The sequence below is a fragment of the Antedon mediterranea genome, chromosome 9, assembly GCF_964355755.1.
Source record: "Antedon mediterranea chromosome 9, ecAntMedi1.1, whole genome shotgun sequence".
Taxonomy (NCBI): Eukaryota; Metazoa; Echinodermata; class Crinoidea; order Comatulida; family Antedonidae; genus Antedon; species Antedon mediterranea.
Genome location: NC_092678.1, coordinates 4,658,144 through 4,684,160, shown reverse-complemented (window position 1 = coordinate 4,684,160; position 26,017 = coordinate 4,658,144). Strand labels below are relative to the sequence as shown.

Here is a 26,017-nt window from a genome sequence, read left to right as displayed (position 1 = left end):
CAGTACAATGCAGTATATACGCAAATGTGATTGATTAATATTGGTTTATTTGTCCGTTATTTTGAGTTTCTTGACGTTTAGATCAATATGCCTTGATTGTCCTCGTAACCAAAATCAATTTCGCCATGCAAACCTTCAAATAATGCATTTCATATAAATTAACATCAGCTCTGATCGGAGAACAGCGACTTAGTTGAAAGTCTTGTGCTCGTTTGTCTTTAAGATGAAAAACAATGTATGCTTTCTGGTGGCGTAAGAAAGTAAATATGATTGCAGCTTCATTCTCCTTGTTTGTACTTCCTAGGCCTACACCCCTGAAAAGAAATGACACAAAACGAACAATTAAAAATCCACAAAATAAAAACATAATGTTAGCATCATGTACTTCACAATATTTCATATAAAAAAATCAGAATTAGAAGCTACTCTTAGTCAGACATACATCGGCCTAGTAATGGGTCCTGTCGCACCTGGGTCGAATAATCCTGCATTTAGCTATTGCCTATATGTAAAAGCTTGAGGAAGCAATATAACGTAGCCTAGTGTTATCGGAGAGGAGGGAGGTGGAGACATTTTAGTGCAATATGTATGTCCATATCACTGTCCGTTAACAAGTTATGAATTTACTTGGCCTCTGAAAGTAATATGTTCCCTGCCCTGTGCTATTTGGTTACGCTAATCCACTTATGTGAATGTTCTGAAACAGCAGTGTGTTCGGACAGAAGTTAAATAATGGTCATGTGTTGAATAATAATTTGTATGTTTCTTTAAAATTTCATCTTAATTTCAAATTATAGCGTAGCGCTTTATGTCAAATTTAATCTTTTACATTAATGGATGACTTAAATAAAATTACTGACACCACCGAAAGCATTGTAATTGAAATTAATTATGGAAAAGACATGATTATATGTGGCGTGCACGAATGCAATAACTTTAAATAAAATAATGAATGAATAATATGAGAAACAAGGCCATATACATGACTGCAGTCGTGTGCTCAAGTTAGTGTTTACCGACCAACCGACTGGCCGACCAACCGACCGACATAGTGAGCTGTAGAGTCGCTTTGCATGCGACTAAAAACTTGGAAGAAAATAGCTACTATTCCTGAACGAATGAAACTAAAATCGTTTAGTAATAGTAGTCGCATGACATGGCAAGTTTTAAAAAACTATACCGGTGTTCAAAAATTCTGGGGCGGATTGCTAAGCGGTTTATAAACGATCTTACCGCTAATAGCCGGCTATAATTTGTGATGTAACAAGTAGTCTTTATTATAGACCATTGCTATACCGCGGTAGACCTGTAATCAGTCTTTCAAATTAAAACCTACTCGATGGCGTCTTAAAACAGTCCTAAACCTCTGTTTTTGTTCCATATATGTATTATTGATCGTGAAAGACGACCAACTGAACAAATTTGAAGTGTTAAATCAAATAATAATAATCTTATTCTAATATAAGCCTAGAATAGATTGTCTCGTGTAGAAATGTACGTACTGTTATGATTGTGAATTGAGGAAGCTTGAGCGAACATTACCTTATTTGGTACTGTACGCATAAAGTATGCCCTCAATTTGTTACTGTACACGGTTTTAGCGAAGACTGATTTATAGCAATGGTCTAACAGGATTGGTAAGACCGATTATAGATGATAAAGCCGGTGTAACGCCAAATTAAGTGAACTTGCCAAATTAAGTTTGCATGGTCTGTATCACTCAAAACAGAGTCCATCAGCACTTGTTCCTAAATCACCAAGATAGTTAATGCTTCTTTGAATTCTGGTGTATTTCCATATCAATTAAGTAAGCCTATCATAAAGTCTTTTAATTGATTCTAATAAGCCATCTAATTATCGACCAGTGTCCAATATATTATTTGTCTCTAAAGTAATTGAGAAGTTTGCCATGATCAACATTAGCAATTACTTGTATAAGTACATGTGCCCTTTTGCAGTCAGCTTACAGATCACATCATAGCACTGAGACGGCTCTACTGAAGGTTAAGGGTGATATCGTGCAAAACATTGCTCAGCGGAGAGGTGTATTGTTGGTCTTGTTGTATCTTAGTGCAGCCTTTGATACTGTTAGTCATTCAATCCTACTTAAGGGTCCAAGTCATAGTTTTGGTTTTCAAGGCACTGTCCTTAATTGGTTTCGGCCGTATTTGTCTGGTAGGACATCAAATGTTAACATCAATGGTTGTCAGTCTAAATCTGTAAACACTTAAGTATGGAGTCCCTCAAGGTTCTATTGTGGGCCCGTACAGTATGCTTTCACTCTTTACACTATCCCTATTGGGCAGATATTACACAGACATGGTATTCAGTACCATATGTATGCTGATGATATTCAGCTATACGTTCCATTCGAGCCGAAGGATACTGAATCTATAAACGCTGGTTTACAGAGGCTAAGCAATGCATTAGTGAAGTGAAGCAATGGATGAGTACCAACATGCTGAAGTTAAATGAAGAGACCGAGTTCCTTGTAGCTGTCGCACATCATCTCAAATGTCACATGCCAACTATTATATTGCAGGTGTGTGGCAAAACCATTAGGCCAACGGACAATGTTCGGAACTTTACAAACACTTTGACTTTGTAGTAGCCTGAAATTCCATATCCGGAATATTTCACAAATCCAGAGATACATTAACACCAAACTTGACACCAAACTATGCAGTAACCAGGGCTCCTTACTACTCGGATCCCCAGGGTCAGATCTTGATCACCTTTAACGTGCTTAGAACTGGGCTGCCAAGATCATCTATGGTGGTAGGAAGTTTGACCATGCCTCGCCATATTTGCATCAACTACATTGGTTACCGGTGCGGGAGAAAATATAACCACATCATTTCCTGGCAATAAGGATTAATTACTAGATGAAATTGATCTAAAAAATTGACGGACAAAATAGTGCTAAGGAAAGAATAAATGAATAAATAAAGTTATGTGCATGATAATGCATATAACATAATGCAATGGAACCTAATTTTGCAATGAAGTTGTGTCATCTAGTTTGTTTATTATGATGTGGGAAAAGGTTTGGATGGGATGAGTGAAATTCTAAGCAAGCTAAATACATAATACTAGTTATTTTGAGGTTGGAAACAGAACATGAATTTGCAATAATGGAACCTAATTTTGCAATAAGGTCATCATCTCATGGGATGGGGGCGGTGAGAGAAATTCTAAGAAACCTATTAAATACATAATGTAGCCCTAATTATTTTGAGGTCAGGAACAACATGCATTTGCGATAATGGAACCTAAATCTGCAATGAAGTCGTGTCATTATCTCATTTGTTTATATATTAACATGTGGGAAGAAAGTTTTGATGGGATGAGTGAATGAAATTCTACGCAACCTATTAACATAACATTTATTACTTTGAAACCTAAGTCGATGTAGAAAAAAGTTTGTATAGGGAAACGGACAAAAATATAATATACATAACACTATACATTGAAGTCGGGAACATTAGAACTACTCAAGAATATAATTTTACAATCAAGTCGTGTTTGTCCATACGATGTTGAAAACATGTTTAGATGTGGTTGACGAAATTCTAAGGAAGCTATAAATACAGTACAAACATTAATTATTTTTAGGTTCGGAATATTAGAATTGGAACCTAATAGAGATTACCGTACACGTGTTGGTTCATTTGGTTGTTCATTCCATCTATCTAAACTGGCGAGGCTTAATTGATTGAGTGATAGAATTCATATTTCAATTTTGTGTTATATTTACATTTTATAAATCTTGGTTTTAGAAAAGAGAGTAGATAGAAGTGCTCATCAGTTTAATGTTTATTAATGTCAGTACAGTACACAACCGAAAGATGTATGTAAAATCGTATCTAAAAAGGCTGCCGTGTTTGCCTACTTTACTCACAGCATGCAAGCTGTCACTAGTTAGGCCTACACACAAATTTAGTCCTCACATTTAGTACGATTTGGAGATTAAAACAGAATCCTTAACTAATAACATTATTTATTTTAAGGTTTTGCATACAAATGACCAAAAAACTCTTACCGCTCTCATCCTCATTGCTTTCACTCTCAACATCTGAATTTTCATTATATTCAGGATTTTGTACATTTATTTTCCATTTTTTTTACTGCATGTGTTCATTATCTTGTTCCATAAAAGCTGAAATATAAAATATAACATTTAATAATATTAATTAATCTTGGAATACTTTGGATATTTATCCGCATGATAAATGCCACGTGTACGTCATACGGTAGAACATTGGGATTATGCCATTATGACCTGAAGAAAATAACATTTTGGTAAATAGTGAGTTCTCTATTTTGTGTTTGCAGTATAATACTATATAAACACAAAATAGAGACTTAATTACTTGTCGGATGCCACTAAATTATCTTGCAGCCACCGGTTATTATCTGGTGGATGCCACTAAATTATCTTGCAGCCACCGTTTATTATCTGGTGGATGCCACTAAATTATCTTGCAGCCACCGGTTATTATCTGGTGGATGCCACTTAATTATCTTGCAGCCACCGGTTATTATCTGGTGGATGCCACTAAATTATCTTGCAGCCACCGGTTATTATCTGATGGATGCCACTTAATTATCTTGCAGCCACCGGTTATTATCTGGTGGATGCCACTAAATTATCTTGCAGCCACCGGTTATTATCTGGTGGATGCCACTAAATTATCTTGCAGCCACCGGTTATTATCTGGTGGATGCCACTAAATTATCTTGCAGCCACCGGTTATTATCTGGTGGATGCCACTTAATTATCTTGCAGCCGCCGGTTATTATCTGTTGGATGCCACTAAATTATCTTGCAGCCACCGGTTATTATCTGGTGGATGCCACTAAATTATCTTGCATCCACCGCGGTTATTATCTGGTGGATGCCACTAAATTATCTTGCAGCCACCGGTTATTATCTGGTGGATGCCACTAAATTATCTTGCAGCCACCAGTTATTATCTGGTGGATGCCACTTAATTATCTTGCAGCCACTGGTTATTATCTGGTGGATGCCACTAAATTATCTTGCAGCCACCGGTTATTATCTGGTGGATGCCACTAAATTATCTTGCAGCCACCGGTTATTATCTGGTGGAGGCCACTTAATTATCTTGCAGCCACCGGTTATTATCTGGTGGATGCCACTTAATTATCTTGCAGCCACCGGTTATTATCTGGTGGATGCCACTAAATTATCTTGCAGCCATCGGTTATTGTCTGGTGGATGCCACTAAATTATCTTGCAGCCACCGGTTATTATCTGGTGGATGCCACTTAATTATCTTGCAGCCACCGGTTATTATCTGGTGGATGCCACTAAATTATCTTGCAGCCACCGGTTATTATCTGGTGGATGCCACTAAATTATCTTGCAGCCATCGGTTATTGTCTGGTGGATGCCACTAAATTATCTTGCAGCCACCGGTTATTATCTGGTGGATGCCACTAAATTATCTTGCAGCCACCGGTTATTATCTGGTGGATGCCACTAAATTATCTTGCAGCCACCGGTTATTATCTGGTGGATGCCACTTAATTATCTTGCAGCCACCGGTTATTATCTGGTGGATGCCACTAAATTATCTTGCAGCCATCGGTTATTGTCTGGTGGATGCCACTAAATTATCTTGCAGCCACCGGTTATTATCTGGTGGATGCCACTTAATTATCTTGCAGCCACCGGTTATTATCTGGTGGATGCCACTTAATTATCTTGCAGCCACCGGTTATTATCTGGTGGATGCCACTAAATTATCTTGCAGCCATCGGTTATTGTCTGGTGGATGCCACTAAATTATCTTGCAGCCACCGGTTATTATCTGGTGGATGCCACTTAATTATCTTGCAGCCACCGGTTATTATCTGGTGGATGCCACTAAATTATCTTGCAGCCACCGGTTATTATCTGGTGGATGCCACTAAATTATCTTGCAGCCACCGGTTATTATCTGGTGGATGCCACTTAATTATCTTGCAGCTACCGGTTATTATCTGGTGGATGCCACTAAATTATCTTGCAGCCACCGGTTATTATCTGGTGGATGCCACTAAATTATCTTGCATCCACCGCGGTAAATTATCTGGTGGATGCCACTAAATTATCTTGCAGCCACCGGTTATTATCTGGTGGATGCCACTTAATTATCTTGCAGCCACCGGTTATTATTTGGTGGATGCCACTTAATTATCTTGCAGCCACCGGTTATTATCTGGCGTCCACCACTTAATTATCTTGCAGCCACCGGTTATTATCTGGTGGATGCCACTTAATTATCTTGCAGCCACCGGTTATTATCTGGCGTCCACTAATTAATTATCTTGCATCCACCGCTTATTATCTGGTGACCCCTAAGTTTATTTTGCGCCCCTGGGACCTAAAAAGCATATGTCATATAATTAACCCTAACTTTTTTTTTAAACACAGACATTAAAAAAATTATTAAAAATTTGTAATTTATCTTTGACTACCAAATGCACAAAAATAAATATTTCATAACAAAACTCATCTCTTCATCAGAACCTATTCTTCTCTTCAAAATAAGATCAAACTTGACATAGTAGACCAGGCGGGGAACAGACGATCGGGACCACGGACGATCGGGCTCAAGAAGATCGGGCCCAGAAAACGTGGTCCCGATCGTCTTCAGCGTTGGGCAAGATCGTCATACGCGTTGGGCCCGATAGTCTTTTGTGTTATATAAAATAATGTGCCACATTTCATCATTTTTCATTCCTAGTCCTAGTGTCGTGCTTTTCTTGCGTAATTAAGATTTTAATTAAAAAGGTTAATTAGATTTTTTCTGATTTTATCATAATTTTCCCCTATTTAAGTCCTAACAACACTGGTTTTAAGAATGTCTTACCAATAATTATTCTCGATTTATGAATAAATGTGATTGATTTTGATTGTTATTATTGTGTTATTTATTAAAAGTTTTCCAAGAATGTTTTGGGCCCAATCGTCTTGTTTGTTGGGCCCGATCGTCTGGGCCCGATCGTCTCTGGGTCCGATCGTCTTTCACCCTTGATGGGCCCGATCGTCTCACGATTTGGGCCCGATCGTCTCAAGATTTGGGCCTGATCGTCTCACGATTTGGGCCCGATCGTCTGGGTCCCGATTGTCTGATAACCAGACCGGGCCATGTCAACGCACACAAACAATAGACATACTTGTTGGTCACGCAATACAGAGTCAGACAGATAATTAACTCTAGGCCTATAAAGTATAAGTTATTATCTGCCGGACACTACTTAAATATGTGGTGGCCGCCAGATAATTATTATCTGGCGGCCAAAAAATGACATTTTAAATCTCATTTTCTTCAACTTTGCCTAGGCCTAGGTTATCTCTTCAAATTTAATCTAGCCTCTAGGCTAGCCATTTAGGAGGACGGCCTAAACTAAGTCTAGGCAGACCCTCCGGCCCAGGCCTAGTAGCTAGCTAGCCCAGCCAGCCAGGCAGGCCTAACTAGAAGGCCTGCCTGGGCTAGGCTAGCCTATGCTAGGAGGGGCGGCCTAGGCTAGCTAGGCCTAACTCTAGGCCTAGCCTCTAGGAGGCCTAGCTAAAGCTAGCTCTAGCCTAGTATAGTAGTAGGCCTGGCCCAGGCCTGGGCCTAGCTCAAATAGGCCGTAGTAGGCCTACTAGTACTAGCTAGTAGGCCTAGGGCCTAGCCTAGCTAGCCTATATAGGCTAGGCCTAGCTCAAATAGGCCTGGCTTTACATTAAAATAATATTATCAATAAACAAATAAGCAATTTTTACCTGGATCACTCTCTAATTCTAACCACCTCTCGTTCAAAATGTTGATAGGCACTATCTCCATGATTCACTGAATTTTAAATCATTATTTTAAACAACAACGAGAATGATGTAATGGGAGGCCAGTATTGATATGGAACGCAAATTTCGTCAATAAAGGGTATTGATTTAGTTTTATGGAAGGCAAATTTCGTCAATAAAAGGGTATTGATTCAGTATTATGGAAGGCACATTTCGTCAAAAAAGGGTATTTATTCAGTTTTATGGAAGGCAAATTTCGTCAATAATAGGGTACTGATTCAGTATTATGGAAGGCAAATTTCGTCAATAAGGGTATTGATTCAGTTTTATGGAAGGCAAATTTCGTCGATAATAGGGTATTGATTCAGTATTATGGAAGGCAAATTTCGTCAATAAAATGGTATTGATTCAGTATTATGGAAGGCAAATTTCGTCAATAAAGGGTATTGATTCAGTTTTATGGAAGGCAAATTTCGTCGATAATAGGGTATTGATTCAGTATTATGGAAGGCAAATTTCGTCAATAAAATGGTATTGATTCAGTATTATGGAAGGCAAATTTCGTCAATAAAGGGTATTGATTCAGTTTTATGGAAGGCAAATTTCGTCGATAATAGGGTATTGATTCAGTATTATGGAAGGCAAATTTCGTCAATAAAATGGTATTTATTCAGTATTATGGAAGGCAAATTTCGTCAATAAAAAGGTATTGATTCAGTATTATGGAAGGCAAATTTCGTCAATAAACAGGGTATTGATTCAGTTTTATGGAAGGCAAATTTCGTCAATAAAGGGTATTGATTCAGTTTTATGGAAGGCAAATTTCGTCAATAAAAGGGTATTGATTCAGTTTTATGAAAGGCAAATTTCGTCAATAAAAGGGTATTGATTCAGTATTATGGAAGGCAAATTTCGTCAATAAACAGGGTATTGATTCAGTTTTATGGAAGGCCAATTTCGTCAATAAAGGGTATTGATTCAGTATTATGGAAGGCAAATTTCGTCAATAAAAGGGTATTGATTCAGTATTATGAAAGGCAAATTTCGTCAATAAAGGGTATTGATTCAGTTTTATGGAAGGCAAATTTCGTCAATAAAAGGGTATTGATTCAGTTTTATGAAAGGCAAATTTCGTCAATAAAAGGGTATTGATTCAGTTATATGGAAGGCAAATTTCGTCAATAAAGGGTATTGATTCAGTTTTATGGAAGGCAAATTTCGTCAATAAAGGGTATTGATTTAGTATTATGGAAGGCAAATTTCGTCAATAAAGGGTATTGATTCAGTATTATGGAAGGCAAATTTCGTCAATAAAAGGGTATTGATTCAGTTTTATGGAAGGCCAATTTCGTCAATAAAAGGGTATTGATTCAGTATTATGGAAGGCAAATTTCGTCAATAAAGGGTATTGATTCAGTTTTATGAAAGGCAAATTTCGTCAATAACAGGGTATTGATTTAGTATTATGGAAGGCAAATTTCGTCAATAAAGGGTATTGATTCAGTTTTATGGAAGGCACATTTCGTCAATAAAGGGTATTGATTCAGTTTTATGGAAGGCACATTTCGTCAATAAAAGGGTATTGATTCAGTTTTATGAAAGGCAAATTTCGTCAATAAAAGGGTATTGATTCAGTATTATGGAAGGCAAATTTCGTCAATAAAGGGTATTGATTCAGTTTTATGGAAGGCAAATTTCGTCGATAAAGGGTATTGATTCAGTATTATGAAAGGCAAATTTCGTCGATAATAGGGTATTGATTCAGTATTATGGAAGGCAACATTCGTCAAAAAATAGATTCATGAATATTACGGAAGGCAAATTTCATTCTAAACAAGGTATTGATTTAATATTATGGAAGGCAAAATTCGTCAAACAAGGTCTTGATTCAGTATTATGGAAGGCAAATTTCGTCAAACAAGATATTGATTAAATATGATGGAAGGCAAAATTCACCAAACAAGGTATTGATTTAATATTATGGAAGGCAAAATTCGTCAAACAAGGTATTGATTCAGTATTATGCAAGGCAAATTTCGGCAAACAAGGTATTGATTCAATGTTATGGAAGGCAAATTTCGTCAAACAAGGTATTGGTTCAATATTATGGAAGGCAAAATTCGTCAAAAATGGTATTGATTCAGCATCATGGAAGGAAAATTTCATCAAGTAAGGTATTGATTGAATATTATGAAAGGCAAAATTTGTCAAACAAGGTATTGATTCAGTATTATGGAAATATGAATATATCCTAAAGTTGGTTTAGAAACAGTTTTTGTTCTATGGTCATTGCAATAAAAATAAAAAATTAGTTCAAATAAGGTTCAACATCTGATAAATTGTTTATTCCATGAAGTAGAGATGTACACAGTTACAATAATTTAACCAAAATTTGTTTACATCAACTCACTGCAGATTAAAATATACAATTGGTAACGGTGACTTATTAAAATGAACACATCAAAGACTGAATGCTACCTAATTTGCAGATTCAAAGAGGACTGGATTACTTTAAATATTAGTGACAAAGTTTAATAAATCATTACTGTCCATCTATAATAAGAAGAATATTTAATTAACTTTAGCAGTGTTTGTCAAATTCTTTATATATTTTGGTTAAATAGTTAATTGAAGAATATTATATTATACTTAGTACTACAGCAGGTGTTTCAATTATGCATCAATTGTTAATTTACTGCGATTCCTTGGCAGCCAATTTCTTCTTCAAGCTTTCTGGCATCTCCGGTGGAGGAGGGCGTGGCAACCTGAAGTATACTTTGACCGAATCATAAATAAACCACTGAAGGGCAGTTAGCGTACCAATCATGATTATACGTGGTCCTAGACCTTTCCATAAACCTAAAAAAACAACAGTTTCAACACATCAAACACACAATCAAGCCATAATATCGACATGCGTCCCTCTTGAACATTGTACTGGCGGTGGTACTTACCAGCCATTCCAAGATCTTTAGCAGCTTGCAGTGGAGTGCTACCGACCTCCTTGTTCAACTTAGAGACAACAGAGTCAGCGGGATGAGAAACAATGGCACAAAATACACCAGCTATACAAAAGGAAATGAAGAGTATTATAAATTAACAGTGAATATTCTACAATGATTCTAACCATGGCATTGTCAACATTACAAGTCCCTATTGTTTAGTTTGTTGAAATTGAATCTTACCAATATAACCAGCGACAAATGTGACAACAAGCTGTTCGCCTTTAGTGCATTCCGATCGTGGTTTGGGAACCACAAATTTGTACAGAGCCTCTACAGTACGCTCAAAACATGCAAATTTCATCATAGTGTATGGGATCTGTCGCAGCCATAGAGGAGGAAGTCCTTTGTAGAATCTAAAATATAAAATAACAATTATTTAATTAATATCAAATTCTATAATGGTGTGTATCTCATGGCTTACACTGAATAGAAGAAAATTTAGAATTTTTTTTTTATCAACCTATTTTTCTTATTTCTTTATTCTTTTTCGATGATGAATAAAGTATATTTGATTTTATGAAATTATGCTTGGTTTAGTTGCTTTGAATTGAAAGTTGTTAGGCTTACCCTCTAATGCCTTCAGAATTCATCAATTTAGGGACGCCTTCTCTTAAAGTGTTAGCCCAGCCTGGCGATGTTTGAATCTTAACCTTCACTGCTTCCATCGGGGCCAGTGCTATGTCAGCAAAGAACTCGGCACTTGCACTTGCAGCCAGATATAACGATGTTCTGTACAGGTACGAATTTTCCTAATGAAAAAATAGAATAAAATTAAAGCGGTGACTGTATTAAGCTTGTCCAGTTATAGTACTAGTAGCTGGAGTTAAAACTAACTGGAGACTAACTGGGGGTAACAGTGATTATTATACAAACAATACAAATATAATTACCTCACCAATAAGGTTACTGTATGTAATCTTAAAAACTTCATAGAAGCCAAATTTGCAAAGTCCCTGCATGGAATAGCCTATGAGGGTTGGAGCCCACCCTTTACCAAGGGCTCGAACACCTTCCTCTGACAAGGTCGTACGGAATCCATGAAACACATTTTTGTATTTGTCTGGATCAACCTGAAAAATAAAAGGGAAACATAGAAGAAAATGTCACAGGCCGAATCAGTAATGGTTTTAAAAAAAACTTTGTCTATGGGTAAACGGGCCTTTGTAAAACAGTAAAAAGATATCAATTTTTTTAGACAAATTGCCTATTATTAAAGCACATGTATGATGTCCTTTTTCATTATAAAACAGGGGAATAATGAAATTTGAATCAGGAAAACTAAGAGATATTGAAAACTGGAACATCTAAAAATGTGTTATGGCAACTACTCTTTTTTTAATGGTCTAGTAATTACAGAAAAAAAAATCAAAAATAATCTTGTCATCTGTATGGAGATACTTTACCTGAATTCTACATTTCACCAAATCCAGAGGTACAACTGCTGTATGTGTAAGCCCACAACTAAGAATACCACCAAATCCACAAAGTGCATAATATTTAGAGGAACCAAATTCACAACTATCTATATAAATTAATACAAAAAAAAAAGATACATTTCAATAAATAATAATAATCCACTCCACAGTCTCTGTGCCTAAAAAAAAAAAAAAATTCTGGAACAAATTTCTATGTAATGCCATGGAGGTAAAAATAACATGCTTATAAAGTTATTATTTTTTTTATCAGTATCAGGTCTAGCTAGCTAAGGCCTGTCCTGGGCCAGCTGCAGTAGGAAATCGTATTTACAAAATTAGTGAGTCATTCATGTCACCACTATTTTGTACTCTGCTGTTCTGTCTGCTAAGTGAGTTTGGTTATAATATTAAAAAGGGACTAAAGATTAGAATGACATCAACCTCCTCCGTTCTCTTTAAACCAAAGGTTATGGTATTGTTTATGCAAAAATTCATCATCATACCCTAGTGTACCTAGCCTAGGCTAACTTACTTCCAGTCGAAGCGGCAGCTATATTTCTTGTGGCTGGAACATCACTTCCTCCCGCAAGAAGATCAACCGGCGAGCTAGCCTTCGCGGTTGAGGAAAACGGATTCTTGAAAGAATCACTTTTCAGTGAACTGTATATAGAAGAAAGCATTTTGAATTTGATATATTTAGCTAATAACTCAGATAACCGGCTGACACAATTATCGGTCAGTTTATATTCGGAAAAATATAAAATAAAGAACTTTTTGAGAGTCAAGAACACCGACGACGGTGGTGAGCGTGCTACCGGTCTTCTAAATCGAACGTCACGGAATTCCTTGCATTCCTATTGGTCAGATTCGATGACCGTATTGCGAAACTCAAAAGGTCATACTCTGCAGCCTCGTTCTAAAATTATTAATCCTTAACGCGAGAAACTTTTGGTAGGCTAGGCTTTACATGCGCGCTTAACCATTTTTCTTCTAGGGAAAAAATCATTCTTGTGCCAGGCTTCCCGGAACAAATACCATAAATCATGGCGAGTTCTAGGGCTATTGGTTTCCTGAGAAAGGTATGTTTGAATGAAGTCCTTTTTATTTATACATACCATATAATTTTGTGTGTGTATATTATTACTCCAAATACTTATATTTTCTTTATATATATATTACTTTTTCGGTTATATTTTAAACAGGCCCTAATTTGTGGAGCTCCAAAGGGAAGAAGAAGTCTTAGCACAACATCAGTGGTATCTGCTGAGCAGGTAAGATAAAGAGAGGAGAGTGGGTATTGAGAATCAGGAGAGCCTTGACCCCTGCTGGATTTGACAGGCCTACCGAAGAGTAAACACAAGTGCCAAAAAAGGCTACCTTCATTCGTTAGTTTAAAAAAAATGTAATTAAATAAAACGCCTAGCTAGGCCCTAGAATAGAATAATTAATTAAAGAATAAATATTAACATTAAATAACGAACATTTTCTCTTTTTAGATGACTGTGCGTGATGCATTAAATACAGCAATGGACGAGGAGCTAGAGCGCGACAAAAGTGTGTTTTTGTTAGGAGAAGAAGTTGCAATGTACGATGGCGCTTACAAAGTTTCCAGAGGACTTTATCAAAAGTATGGGGACACAAGAGTAATGGACACCCCCATCACTGAAATGGGATTTGCGGGGATAGCCGTTGGAGCGGCAATGGTACAAAATAGTTATTGATGTTAAATCTCATCTTGTTTATATTTTAATTAACATACAATTTAAAAGATGAAATTTCTTTCTTTCTTTAGGCTGGTCTGAAACCAATTTGTGAATTCATGACGTTTAACTTTGCTATGCAAGCCATTGATCAGGTGATCAACTCCGCAGCCAAAACTTACTACATGTCCGCTGGAGCGGTAAGTGCCGCGCCACGATTCTTCAACTTCGTTGCATCAAGAATCAAAATGGCCAATTACAAAACAGCAGAAAAATTATGAAATTTGGTGATTAACCTGTAAATATTTATTCCTGTTGTAGGTGAATGTACCGATAGTATTTCGAGGTCCAAATGGTGCAGCAGCAGGAGTGGCTGCGCAGCATTCACAGTGTTTTGCAGCTTGGTATGGTCATGTACCCGGCCTGAAGGTTGTAAGTCCCTGGTCATCTGAAGATGCAAAAGGGTTACTCAAGGCAGCAATAAGAGATGATAACCCAGGTGATCAATCAATAATCAATCCATCAATAAATTAATAATCAATTAACTGATAATCAACAAAATGAAATTGAATCAATGTTGTTGCAGAATAAACCCGTTATTTGTATTTGATTTTAGTTGTGGTACTGGAAAACGAAATAATGTATGGTCAGCAATTTGAGATGTCCGATGAAGCACTGTCCAAAGACTTTGTACTTCCTATTGGTCAAGCCAAGATCGAGAAAGAAGGAAGTCATATCACATTGGTAGCACATAGTATAGGGGTTAGCAAATGTATGGAGGCAGCCAAAGTCTTAGAAAGTGAAGGAATATCATGCGAGGTAATTAATGACATCAAAAACATCCAAAACAAGACTTCGCACAACTGGAAAAAAGTCTGTAATCTGTTTTTTCTTTGTAGGTTATAAATCTCCGTTCAATTCGTCCGCTTGATTTCGAAACAATCAGAGAATCCGTTATGAAAACAAACCATTTGATAACGGTGGAAGGTGGCTGGCCATTCTTTGGCGTCGGTGCTGAAGTTATTGCTAGAATTATGGAAAGTAAGTACTGCAGTAATTGCCGAAAGAAATCAACTTTTAAATTTGAATGCCTGGCAATGAATGTGTGTAACAAACACATATGACACAAGTCCGCAATGACAATTGTATTTCTCTTTTATCAGGCGATGCTTTTGACCATCTTGACGCACCGATTGTTCGAGTGAGTGGCGCAGACGTTCCGATGCCTTACGCCCAATCGTTAGAGAACGCCGCATTACCACAAGTTTTCAACGTAGTCAATTCTGTTAAGCATACTTTAAATCTTCAAGTTAACAGCTAAAAATAGAGTTATTTATCATAAATTAAAAACTGTATAAATAGAAGTGTGGAGTGTTAAAACTGCTGCAATTAGTGTATTTTATATAGCATTCTCCACCAAAACAATTAATTATTTGACATGTACAATGTTACAATTTTTTTTCAACAGTATCCGGAATAAAGATCGTCATAAGTGAGGCGATTGTGTTTCATTTTTTTTGTTGAGAAAATGTGTAAAAGAAACAAAATGTTTTTATCATTTCCCTCACAACAATTAAAACATGATCTATAACATTCAAACAAAGTAAAAATTATGTACAAATCTGATTTTGATTTAATAGTTACAGATAGAATCATATATTCTTATATACAATGCTATACAAAATAATAATACAATCATTAAGCCAATCAAGTACTGTGTAACAAAAAAGTAACATATTTTCAGTACATTAGACAAACAAATACTTAATACTTTATTATCAAAGATGATGTAAATAAAAAAAAAGATGATTTAATACAATTAAAAACAAAAATTAGTTAATTTGCAGTATTAGAATAGAATATAAAATTATGAATTAGATAGAAACAAGATATAAATAAGGTATGTTTTGGTTGTAAGTACATGATATATATGATGATATACATAATATAATTTTGGGATTGTAGCACCAAAATGAATAAGCAGACTAGAAAACATAAAATGGACAGATTGTGAAGTACAAGATTTTATAGTTTATCAGCACATCAAATCCACGACTTCAAAATAGCCATTTGATGTTGGCTGAATTACGATGTTGAGAAAACTGTTATATCATTTAAAAAAGTTTCTGCATTCACCTACCTACCTACCTCAAATGTTATAAGAATGACCAAAAGATGCTATAATAATCTGAAACTCTTGCCAAAATCCTAAAATATTTCTTAATATATAAAATGGATCCTGAAATAATTCTAACCAGAATTTGCGGTAAAGACAAAAGCTACTGCATCAGTATATTTACAAGTTATAAAATATATGTATATATAAATTTGACAGGCACGAGAGAAACGGACTGCCAAATACATTAGCTGCAATACTATTAGTTATTGCGTTATACACTGAGTATAATTTATCCTAGCTAAGTTTCTATATTTATAAGATAATTAAGTAACACTTTCAAACCAACACTTACTTACAAATGATGACAATGCAATTATTATAAAAGCACACAAAAATATAATTCATTTCTGTATTCTTGTTTGACATTCATGATTTATCCAACTGCGTTTTTCATACATGTGTCGGTCTTTTTCAACTTTCCAGCGTTGAACGTTTGAATAGAACTTAACAGGGCACCTCTCTTTGGAGTTGATCCGTTTGTTTGAGGCGAAGCTGAAGAAGTTGGGGGAGGCGGTGCCACTGGTGGAGGCGGTGCCATTGGTGGTGAGGGTACTGCGGATCCTAGAGATACAATAATAATATTTATTCAAATGGAAATGTTGGTAGTTTGCTTGTAACATCTCAAATAAATTAATATTCTAAAAATAAAGAGAAATGTGTATTAGATAAGCAGTGTAAGATTTAAACAAAAAGACGAAAGTATTTTAATGCAAAAACTGAAAATGATTAAAAGTAAAACACAAACTCCTGTACAGTATGTGCAGCGTTAGTACAGCACTACTAGAGGTATGCTATTCAAAATATATACAAAATTAAAGAATATTCTAACAACAAAATAGTTGATTTGTTTGGAGCATATGATATAACTTATTTTATTATTTATTATCAGTATCGGTCTATTTATCTTTTCTTTTTTTTAAATTTCATTTCCAAAAACACAAAAGGCCTCCATTTATCTACAACTTCTAGATTTTGTTTTCTAAAAATAAATACTACAATGAAAATATTTAATTTCTCATTAGCATGCAAATTTACAAACTACATTATCAGAATTCCTTCTTATAATTGCAAATTCAAAACTTGATAAAATGCGTTTCATTCAGAACTTGAATTATTTAATCACGCAATATTAAAAGAAATAACCAGATAATTAGAAAGTAAGGGAAGGAAATGATCTCAAAGTCTCCAAATGAAAAAAAAAATGTTGTTTGCTTAGAAAACATTTGATAGCGGAGAAGAAAAAGATTGGAGTTTTCATGCCACAGAATAATACCTATTACTAATATTACTGCAAAAAAAATCAGTATTTTAATAAGAAATATAAAATCAGAACTGGTAATCAAATTAAATCCAAAAAGTAAATTAAACCAGATTAAAAATGAAACACATCAATGTTTAATGAATTGCAATATAAAATACTATATATTATATTGATGTGTCTACTGATCAATGACTTTAAAATCATTAACATTTTGCTAGAAACATGCAGATAGAAGAGCAACTAAAATAGCCAAGTTATTAGTACAAGTACACCTTTTGCACGTTAGTATGGAAGACACTCAAAGGACAAAAAGAAAAATGCAGAAAAGAAACCAGCGTGATTGTCAACCAATATGTAGAAAGAAGAACAAATTGTGATCTGAGCTTCCCACTTGATACGACAGGTCAGAGGGCAGGTTGGACTAGGTCAACTTGATAGCAAAGTCAGGTCAGACTAGGTCAACCAGATTGCCAAGTCAGGTTAGATTGCCAAGTCGGGTTAGATTGCCAGATGATACCCAAATGGGTGAAATTTAAACTTGGAAAGCAAGATCTTATTTTGTTCTTCGTTGTTTTACAGACTACAAATACATGTGCAAAATGCACGTACAAATACATGTGCAAAATGCACGCACAAATACACGTGCAAAATGCATATAAAAGTGCATTACAACGGACCTAATGCAATAACACTAACCAAATCGCCTTTCAATCGGCTGCATTTGTATTATCAAGATTCTCTGAAAGTTAATGTGTAACAAAAAACATTAATGTTAACACAATGTTACTGAGAAATGTATATACATCATATTTCAAATATTCTATACATTAAAACGTTCAAACTATGTATACACTCGTGAAATTAATGTCAGTATTATCTATCTAACTAAGGTCATAGGTCAATTAACAAACATGCTCATGCCATAAGAAATGCAATTATATATATTTTAAATAACTGAGGATGTGAGAAAAATAAAGGTACAAGTTGTACAAGATTTTAAGTGATGTATTAGAACTAGTCAGCGCAACAGAACAGGAAATCTAGCACATTGATACTCAGCTGAAAAGTAGCAGAAATGAAGTGCGACTGCACAGCACACAATGTGGCGCAACTGCACAGCACACAATGCGGCGCAACTACAAGGCACACAATACAGCGCAACTGCACACCACATGATGTGGCGCAACTGCACACCACACAATGTGGCGCAACTGCACAGCACACAATGCTGCGCAACTGCACACCACACAATGTGGCGCAACTGCACAGCACACAATGCTGCGCAACTGCACAGCACACAACACACAGTGCGGCGCAACTACAAGGCACACAGTACTGCGCAACTGCACAGCACACATGTAGTGCCACTGCTCAGCACACAATGCCGCGCAACTGCACAGCACACAACACACAGTGCGGCTTAACTACAAGGCACACAGTACTGCGCAACTGCACACCACACGATGTGGCGCAACTGGACACCACACAATGTAGTGCAACTGCACAGCACACAATGTAGTGCCACTGCTCAGCACACAATGCCGCGCAACTGCACAGCACACAATGCGCCGAACTGCACAGCACACAAGGCGGCGCAACTGCAAGGCACACAATGCGGCGCAACTGCACACCACACGATGTGGCGCAACTGCACACCACACGATGTGGCGCAACTGCACAGCACACAATGTAGTGCGACTGCTCAGCACAAAATGCCGCGTAACTGCACAGCACACAATGTAGCGCAACTGCACAGCACACAATGTAGTGCAACTGCACAGCACACAATGTGGCACAACTACACACCACACGATGTGGCGCAACTGCTCAACACACAATCTAGTTCTGGTCTGTGCAATGGCAGTACTATTAGCAGACAAGTGGCATCAATAGGTTCACCTACTGTGTGTAGTACAGTATGTAAGAGAAAGAAAGAAACAATGACCTATCCATTAGATTAGTTTTACCTGGAGAAGTGATGGAGCTGGCTGGCGATGTTGGCGCACTAGACGGAGTTGTTGAACCAGAACCTAAACAAAAAAAGGAAAGATAGCCTATATTCACAATAAAAGTTGTGTTCACACAATAAAAGGTAACATGTGTTCTCACTCAGTTATAACATTCACCTACCCAGATACATCCGTAACTAGCCAAATTATAAGGTTGTTGGTCTACCATCCAGGCCAGCATATGAATACCTTACTAATGTATTGCCTCATACATCATCGGCCTAGAATCGCAAGGTCTGTAGGCGAGTAACGCTACAGCATACCTACTAATATGGGTGGGGGTCCTACATATTATTATTATGGGTGGGGCTTACATACCATTATGGGTGGGGCTTACATACCATTATGAGTGGGGCTTAGTGTACCATTACTTGGTGCCTCAGATGTCTTATCTACCACTAGCGCTTGTTCCGACATCCTTTTTTTCATCGACACTTTCTTTCTCCTCTTCTTCTCCTCTGCTGAGTTGTGATGGGCATGTGCTTTTGTAATTCTTCTATGCGATGAAATCTAAAGATATAGTGAAAGTGAGTAACTTAAACAAAATATCATAATATAGTTATTGATTGTACCTAGCCATCTTGAATGTATTTAAGCGTGGTTCCCACTAGCGATGCAACGCAAACTACGCAACATAAGAAAATGCCCTTCCGATAATTGTGTTTGCGCCCCCGCCCATGAAATCAAAACTGTGGTGTTTGCAGCACTGTTTCGTCATCGGTTCCCACTTGTGATTACGCAATACAGCACCTTGCGTCGATACATCACTCTGTTAAATCACGTTCTAGTGGGAACCACGCTTTAGTGTTATAGACCCATACACATATTTTGGAACAGAGCAGAGTACAATTGCAAATGACAAATATCACATACCTGTTTCTGTTCTTCTTTTAATCGTTTCTCAATGCCATTTTCTTGAAACAACTTGACAGACTCTTTAAGTTTACTTGGAATTCTAAATTGTGGACGATCTCCTCCGGGCATTGGTACGTCGCTAAACAATCTGCAAATAAAACGACAAATAAATTATATTTTCACAAGTGTGCTAACTGCTTTTAATTCATTCGTTCATTTTACTCTTATTTCTGAAACGGATGTCCATAGTTACAAAATCAACCAATAAGTAAGTTTAAATAATATGAAGACTAAAACATGTTTGAAACGACCTAGTTTATTCAACAATTCAAATGAACTAACAACTTACGGATCAGCTATCAGTTCATCTATGCTAGGTAATTTGCTTTTACAGGATTCTGTATTTAAAATTGATTCCAAAACAGATTCTAAAATAAAACCAATAAATCAATGTGTTACATTTTTACCAGTAGAGTATTGGGAAAGCGTACAAAGTCAATTGTAGAATCTGCAAGCAGTGGCGTAACACTGGTGGAAAAGGCCCCTGGTTTAACACTCCTAAGGCGCCCTCCAACGCTGGGTAGTTGCATTGGGCTGCTCATGCTTTGGGCCCTTTGAGCTCTGGAGCCCCTGGGTTTAGCCAGTGAGCGCTCATAGCCATTACGCCACTGTTGACGATAGTGTGTAATGTACTTACTAATTGGAGCAGAAATTGTTTGTGGAAAGTCATCTTTGGTTGCTGCATTCAGTTGCTCACCCTGAACCATCTCATAAAGTAAATGTCCAAAACAATAAACATCAACTGCTTCCATTGTCTGTCAAAAATACAAAAGCAACATTATTGCTGGAATTACACTGACCGGAATCAATGTTTTGATTTTGATAGAATACAAAATTACCCTTCTCCTACTAGACATCTCTACTCTAGAACACCTTAAGCTCTGTCTACACGATCAAACTTCATGTAACAAAATGTGTTGTGCTCAAATATGGTACTGATATGACATCATCATGTCTATATATGGGCACATTATTTTGTTACATAAAAATATCTTAATATACTTACATTAATCTTCTTAAACTGTGTAAAATACATCCTATAATAGGATGGTAATCCTAGCAGACTATTTTCAATATCTAGCAGACGACAGGTGTTTCCCTCTAACATGACGTTTGATGCATGCAGGTGGCCGTAAGGAAAGCCTTTCTCTTTTAAGAACTTTAACGCCTACGTACACGAGAAAGAGAAATCATTGATTAATAATATGTAGAAAATGTTAGTGTAAAATTCTTAAAATAATTCTTATATATTTAATATTCTTTTTGAAAAAATTAACCTTACCTCAAGGATTTGTCGGCCATATGTTTTTATGTTCATCAGATTGAAAGCTGTGAAAGACTTTGGTTTGCAGTATTTTCTCAGAAAATGAAACTTTGGTTTAGCCTGCAAACAAAATATCAAAATAAAATAATACAAAGACACTAATGGAGAGGCTGCATTCCTAGCTTGTCTGCATCACTTTGATGTCACCTAGTTGACTCTAGTAATTTAATAGTAGTTCTATGGTAATAATAGGAGGGACCACTTTGATGTCACCTAGTTGTGTCTCTAGTTGTTTAATAGTAGTTCTATGGTAATAATTGGAGGGACCACTTTGATGTCACCTAGTTGACTCTAGTAATTTAATAGTAGTTCTATGGTAATAATAGGAGGGACCACTTTGATGTCACCTAGTTGTGTCTCTAGTTGTTTAATAGTATCTCTATGAAGATAATATAAAGATAATATAGAGGAACCACTTTGGTGTCAGCTAGTTTACTCTCTATTAGTTTAATAGTACAGTATCTCTATGGTAATAATAGGAGGGACCACTTTGGTGTCACCTAGTTTACTCTCTAGTAGTTTAATAGTACAGTATCTCTATGGTAATAATAGGAGGGACCGCTTTGGTGTCAACTAGTTGACTCTCTAGTAGTTTAATAGTATATCTATGGAAAAAATACAAAGATAAAGGAGAGGGACCACTTCACGGTCACCTAGTTAGCTCTCTATAGTAATACTACAAAAATCAGCAAATACATTCAAAAGCAAAAACTGAATTACCTTGCAGATGAAATCACGTAGTGTGCCTGTAGCATGGAATGTTCGAATAGCGAGTCCTCCTGATTCGTTAGCTGATGCGTATGTCACAGGATAAATGAATGGATGTTGTAACGTTGGAAGTAGCTTCATCAGCCCTACTAAGTCTTTGTCCACTAGTGTTTTATCTGGTCCAAAATCACTCTGAAAATTGCAATGACATTTTAAAAAACAGGAGTTACTTTTTGATATACAGAAAAGCTAAAGATTGTACAGTAGTGAAAGATTGGATTAGGTAAAGGATGGATTAGGAAAAGATTGGATTAGGTAAAGGATGGATTAGGAAAAGATTGGATTAGGTAAAGATCGGATTAGGTTCAGTAGCTATTGGATTAGCTAATAAATGGATTAGCTAAAGATTATGGATTCTGTAAGAACTTACCCAAGCAAGAACCTGTTTTACTTTTGGTTGATCTTTTGGGCGCACCATAAAGTAGCTCTTTCTGAGACGCCATCCAATATCCTTCAGTGGTTCCACCACTTCCCAGTGAGGTTCTGATCGGAAAAACATGGAAACATGTTGTAGAGCAACCTCTGTTTAAAAAAACCACAAGAAATATCATTATGTATTCTTCACAAAAGTTTGATTGGATCACAGTCAAGTAATTAAATACATGTGTACTGTATGATATAACAGTATTGTCCTATTATTCAGTTAATTAATTGTTCAGAATGTCAATTAATATTTTATACTAATTGTCAAGAAATATTATTATGTATTCTTTATCAAAGGTTCATAGGATCAAAGACAAGTGATTTAACATGTGTGTACTGTATGATATAATAATAGTATAGTTTTGTTATTCAGCGATTTTTGAGAATGTCAATTAATATATTATTTTACTAATTGCCCAGTTTCCAATTTTTATTGAGGTACGTACATAGTTGATGCTTATATAAGACAATACAACTTCCATATAAGGCAATATAACCATGCAAGCTACAAGGGGAAGTGACTCGATAGAAAAACCATATTGGAGGCAAATTGAGGTTATGACCTTTGACTTAGGAAGTCAGTTATTGGATCAATACATTAAGAAAACCAACAGGCTACATGAAAACATTTCTGTAAACATTTGAAATAACAAATAAAATTACTAAAGTAATAAACTTGAAATTGAAACATTTAATGACTAAGTATGAATAACATTTAATACATATTTAAGTTGAAGAAACATTTTTAAACATTATAAATCAAATATGACTAATATACTGTTAGTTTTTCTCTGTCCAAACTCCAAATTAAATTAAAGATAAAAATGTGGACGTTTCCATGCTAGCCACATTCAACAAATAAATGCACCATATTGAAACTAAATGTAATTTAGGGATTGATTTAAAATGTGTAAATGTCACTGCCTGCCTGGGGACTTTAAATGCATTATTAATAGATGCATTATCTGTTAGATTTTTTTGCGTTTAGTCACAATTGTATTGTATTCGATTTTCTCTATTAAATATATATTGTAATGAAACTCAAAGGTCTTAAGGACTTCTAGAATGCCCTGCTTGTAACTTCACTGTGTCCTGCACTTAATATGCCCCTGTAAATGGCTTTAGATGTCATTATAATTATGGGAAAGGGGCATATACAGGCTGGATGGGCCCAATGTATAACATTACCTTATGGATTTTATCAATACCTATATTAATCCCTTTAAAACCTCACTAAGGCTTTTCTTTATTATCTGTTTTACATGCGATTCATAGAATCTGATTCAAAGGTTTCTATAAACGCTATAAATTTAAATAATAAATGATGTACTCAAGCATAAAATGTACATAGTATGGATTCGCATTCAGTTTGAATATGAGCACAGAACATGTACTGTAATGGTACAGTACACAAAATACAACAAATAAAAACACAATGTTTTCTAGTGTCATTTTCTATGTAATGTATAGAATTTAGCAACAGCAGTATTTTTACATGTACTGACTCTCAACCAAAAGATAGAACAAGAAACATACTAATCTAAATTTACATGATAAAATTTTAATGTTAAATTTGTTCCTAGCAAAATTACGAGTATATATTTTAAAAATGATTTTTAATATTGAGTTAAAAAATTTTCCTCTGGTTTCAAGACAGTTTCATCAAGCTGTTTAATATTGTTTAATTTAGCATTTGAAATGAAAAATAATGATATATCATACCATGTAAATTTGGCGGGTGATTCGAAGGGTCCAGAAACTTGCGGAAGAAATAGCTAGTTGATACCATGTGATGTTGGAGGAGTACGTTCAAGTAAGTCTGTAAGCCGATCTGTCTCTCCGCGATGAATTCACGATCCATGTTCCCGAACACTTTCTTAGGCGGCAGTGGGAATTCTATGCCAGTGACCTTCAGGTTGTCATTCAGGAATACAAAATCACTGTATCTTCTGTTTATCTGCAAAAGAAATTAATATCAATTAATAAGTTTTGTCCCCTTTATTTTATATTCTTAATTCTTTTTTAATTGTTTTCTTTACCATTATTATTAATATTAAATTATATATCTTAAAAATGTCCAAACTATTTCTTTATTTAAAAAACAAATTATGCCAACTTTATAAAGATTTAATGTGTAGGCCTATTTTAATGGAAACATTATATCCTGCCAGTTTTATTTTTAATCTATTCAGTAGTTATTTTTAAGCAAAAAACAGTAGTTAAGAATAAGATTGTTTATTAGTATTAATATTTCAGTATAATGTAAGATTTTTGTTTGTGAACTTTTTGTTTTTATACACGGCTTTGCAGAAAAACAACTGCTACCTAGTTGAGCCAAGTTTTCGTGTTTAAATAAAGCATATTATTAACAAATAGATGTAAAACATACCTGCCAGCTATTTTCAAGAGAGGGTCCTCTATGCACTCTGATGACATAATCCTAAATAATTAAAAAAAATGTTTAAGCTATGTTCTACTCTAGGCCTTAGGTCCGGGCAAAGAAATTAATAATTGCTGCAAAAAAACTTGGAATTTCCCAAGCCTAGACCTAGGCCTATCTATGTTCTAAATTCATGTAACAGTATGTTTTAAACAGTTGAAACAAAAACAGTCATTGGAAATATAAGTTTAGCCTATACCATGTAGGAAGAATTACTGACAGCTAAAGCAAGATCAGGTCAGGCCCGTGTCACAGAGTCATACTAACCTGCGCACTGCCTGAACTCGCCTGGCGTAGATTAGTATGACCCGTGTCATAAAAAGAGACTCTGACTAGAGGCTAGGCCTAGGACTTTATGAGGAATAAACATACTTACTGTGTGTGTTTGAACATTTTGTGCCGTTTCAATTAAACATGTCAACGGAACAGTATCATCAAGTGTTACTTTTGTTGACTTCTTTTTCTCAAAAACTGCCATTTTCAGTATTTAAATAACATAACTTTCACCATGCTTTAGTTAGCGCCTCGTCGCGAAGTTGGCAGCAAAATATCGGTCGGTGACACAATATCTCACGTGATGATTACGTAACATAATTGGCTCTTCCATCTGTTACGTAACAAATTGGCTCTTCCATCAGCACTGCATATAAAAAGCATAAATAATTATATAAAAACAATTTTAGTGTAGTACTATTATTATAAACACAGTATTTAAAGCAAATGTATATTTTTATATGTAGCCTAGTAATTAAGTTTTAACAATTAAGTTTCTCGTACCAA

At 35.7% G+C, this 26,017-nt stretch overlaps 3 protein-coding genes and 1 long non-coding RNA gene across 7 annotated transcripts; 1 reads left to right on the top strand and 3 right to left on the bottom strand.

Moving 5' to 3' along the window:
• Positions 1-25: 25 nt before the first annotated feature.
• On the bottom strand, positions 26-7,919 carry LOC140059029 (uncharacterized). The gene is made up of 3 exons (XR_011847097.1): positions 7,781-7,919; positions 4,043-4,159; positions 26-314 (listed from the first exon to the last, which is right to left on the bottom strand). It is a non-coding gene; the product is annotated as an uncharacterized lncRNA (long non-coding RNA).
• A 2,202-nt stretch (positions 7,920-10,121) lies between these two features.
• LOC140058662 (solute carrier family 25 member 3-like) lies at positions 10,122-13,041 on the bottom strand. Its single transcript, XM_072104356.1, has 7 exons — positions 12,751-13,041; positions 12,207-12,325; positions 11,694-11,873; positions 11,371-11,552; positions 10,984-11,156; positions 10,753-10,863; positions 10,122-10,657 (listed from the first exon to the last, which is right to left on the bottom strand). Exons 1-7 carry the CDS (start codon positions 12,896-12,898, stop codon positions 10,491-10,493), a joined length of 1,080 nt encoding a protein of 359 aa, XP_071960457.1. The 5' UTR covers positions 12,899-13,041; the 3' UTR covers positions 10,122-10,490.
• An 87-nt stretch (positions 13,042-13,128) lies between these two features.
• Positions 13,129-15,414, top strand: LOC140058661 (pyruvate dehydrogenase E1 component subunit beta, mitochondrial-like). The gene is made up of 8 exons (XM_072104355.1): positions 13,129-13,297; positions 13,421-13,489; positions 13,715-13,921; positions 14,011-14,118; positions 14,240-14,417; positions 14,535-14,737; positions 14,818-14,959; positions 15,082-15,414. The coding sequence occupies exons 1-8, from the start codon at positions 13,262-13,264 to the stop codon at positions 15,237-15,239; spliced, it is 1,101 nt and encodes a 366-aa protein (XP_071960456.1). The 5' UTR covers positions 13,129-13,261; the 3' UTR covers positions 15,240-15,414.
• A 355-nt stretch (positions 15,415-15,769) lies between these two features.
• On the bottom strand, positions 15,770-25,785 carry LOC140058569 (PX domain-containing protein kinase-like protein). Of its 4 annotated transcripts, none has more exons than XM_072104242.1 (14): positions 25,614-25,785; positions 25,187-25,237; positions 24,520-24,754; positions 22,745-22,896; positions 22,327-22,506; positions 21,565-21,666; positions 21,289-21,450; positions 20,920-21,037; positions 20,572-20,650; positions 20,241-20,370; positions 19,709-19,877; positions 19,326-19,388; positions 18,055-18,097; positions 16,529-16,658 (listed from the first exon to the last, which is right to left on the bottom strand). In XM_072104242.1, the coding sequence occupies exons 1-13, from the start codon at positions 25,713-25,715 to the stop codon at positions 18,066-18,068; spliced, it is 1,575 nt and encodes a 524-aa protein (XP_071960343.1). In that variant the 5' UTR covers positions 25,716-25,785; the 3' UTR covers positions 16,529-16,658; positions 18,055-18,065. The 4 variants fall into 4 exon arrangements, with proteins under 4 accessions (XP_071960341.1, XP_071960342.1, XP_071960343.1 ...); XM_072104243.1 differs by having other exon boundaries at positions 16,572-16,658; positions 18,036-18,097; XM_072104240.1 differs by lacking the exon at positions 18,055-18,097 and having other exon boundaries at positions 15,770-16,658.
• Between the last annotated feature and the right edge of the window lie 232 nt (positions 25,786-26,017).

Bases quoted from the DNA above. Each gene is read 5' to 3' on its own strand.
- LOC140058662 (XM_072104356.1), bottom strand. From the start codon at position 12,898: ATGCTTTCTTCTATATACAGTTCACTGAAAAGTGATTCTTTCAAGAAT. The intron at 12,326-12,750 runs GTAAGTTAGCCT...TAATTTATATAG, and splicing joins AGCTGCCGCTTCGACTGGAA to ATAGTTGTGAATTTGGTTCC. The intron at 11,874-12,206 runs GTAAAGTATCTC...TTTATTTTTCAG, and splicing joins TGGTGAAATGTAGAATTCAG to GTTGATCCAGACAAATACAA.
- LOC140058661 (XM_072104355.1), top strand. From the start codon at position 13,262: ATGGCGAGTTCTAGGGCTATTGGTTTCCTGAGAAAG. The intron at 13,490-13,714 runs GTAAGATAAAGA...TTCTCTTTTTAG, and splicing joins CAGTGGTATCTGCTGAGCAG to ATGACTGTGCGTGATGCATT. The intron at 14,119-14,239 runs GTAAGTGCCGCG...TTCCTGTTGTAG, and splicing joins ACTACATGTCCGCTGGAGCG to GTGAATGTACCGATAGTATT.
- LOC140058569 (XM_072104240.1), bottom strand. From the start codon at position 25,715: ATGGCAGTTTTTGAGAAAAAGAAGTCAACAAAAGTAACACTTGATGAT. The intron at 25,238-25,613 runs GTAAGTATGTTT...TTAATTATTTAG, and splicing joins AAAATGTTCAAACACACACA to GATTATGTCATCAGAGTGCA. The intron at 16,659-19,325 runs GTAAAACTAATC...TTGTATCTCTAG, and splicing joins CAGCTCCATCACTTCTCCAG to GATCCGCAGTACCCTCACCA.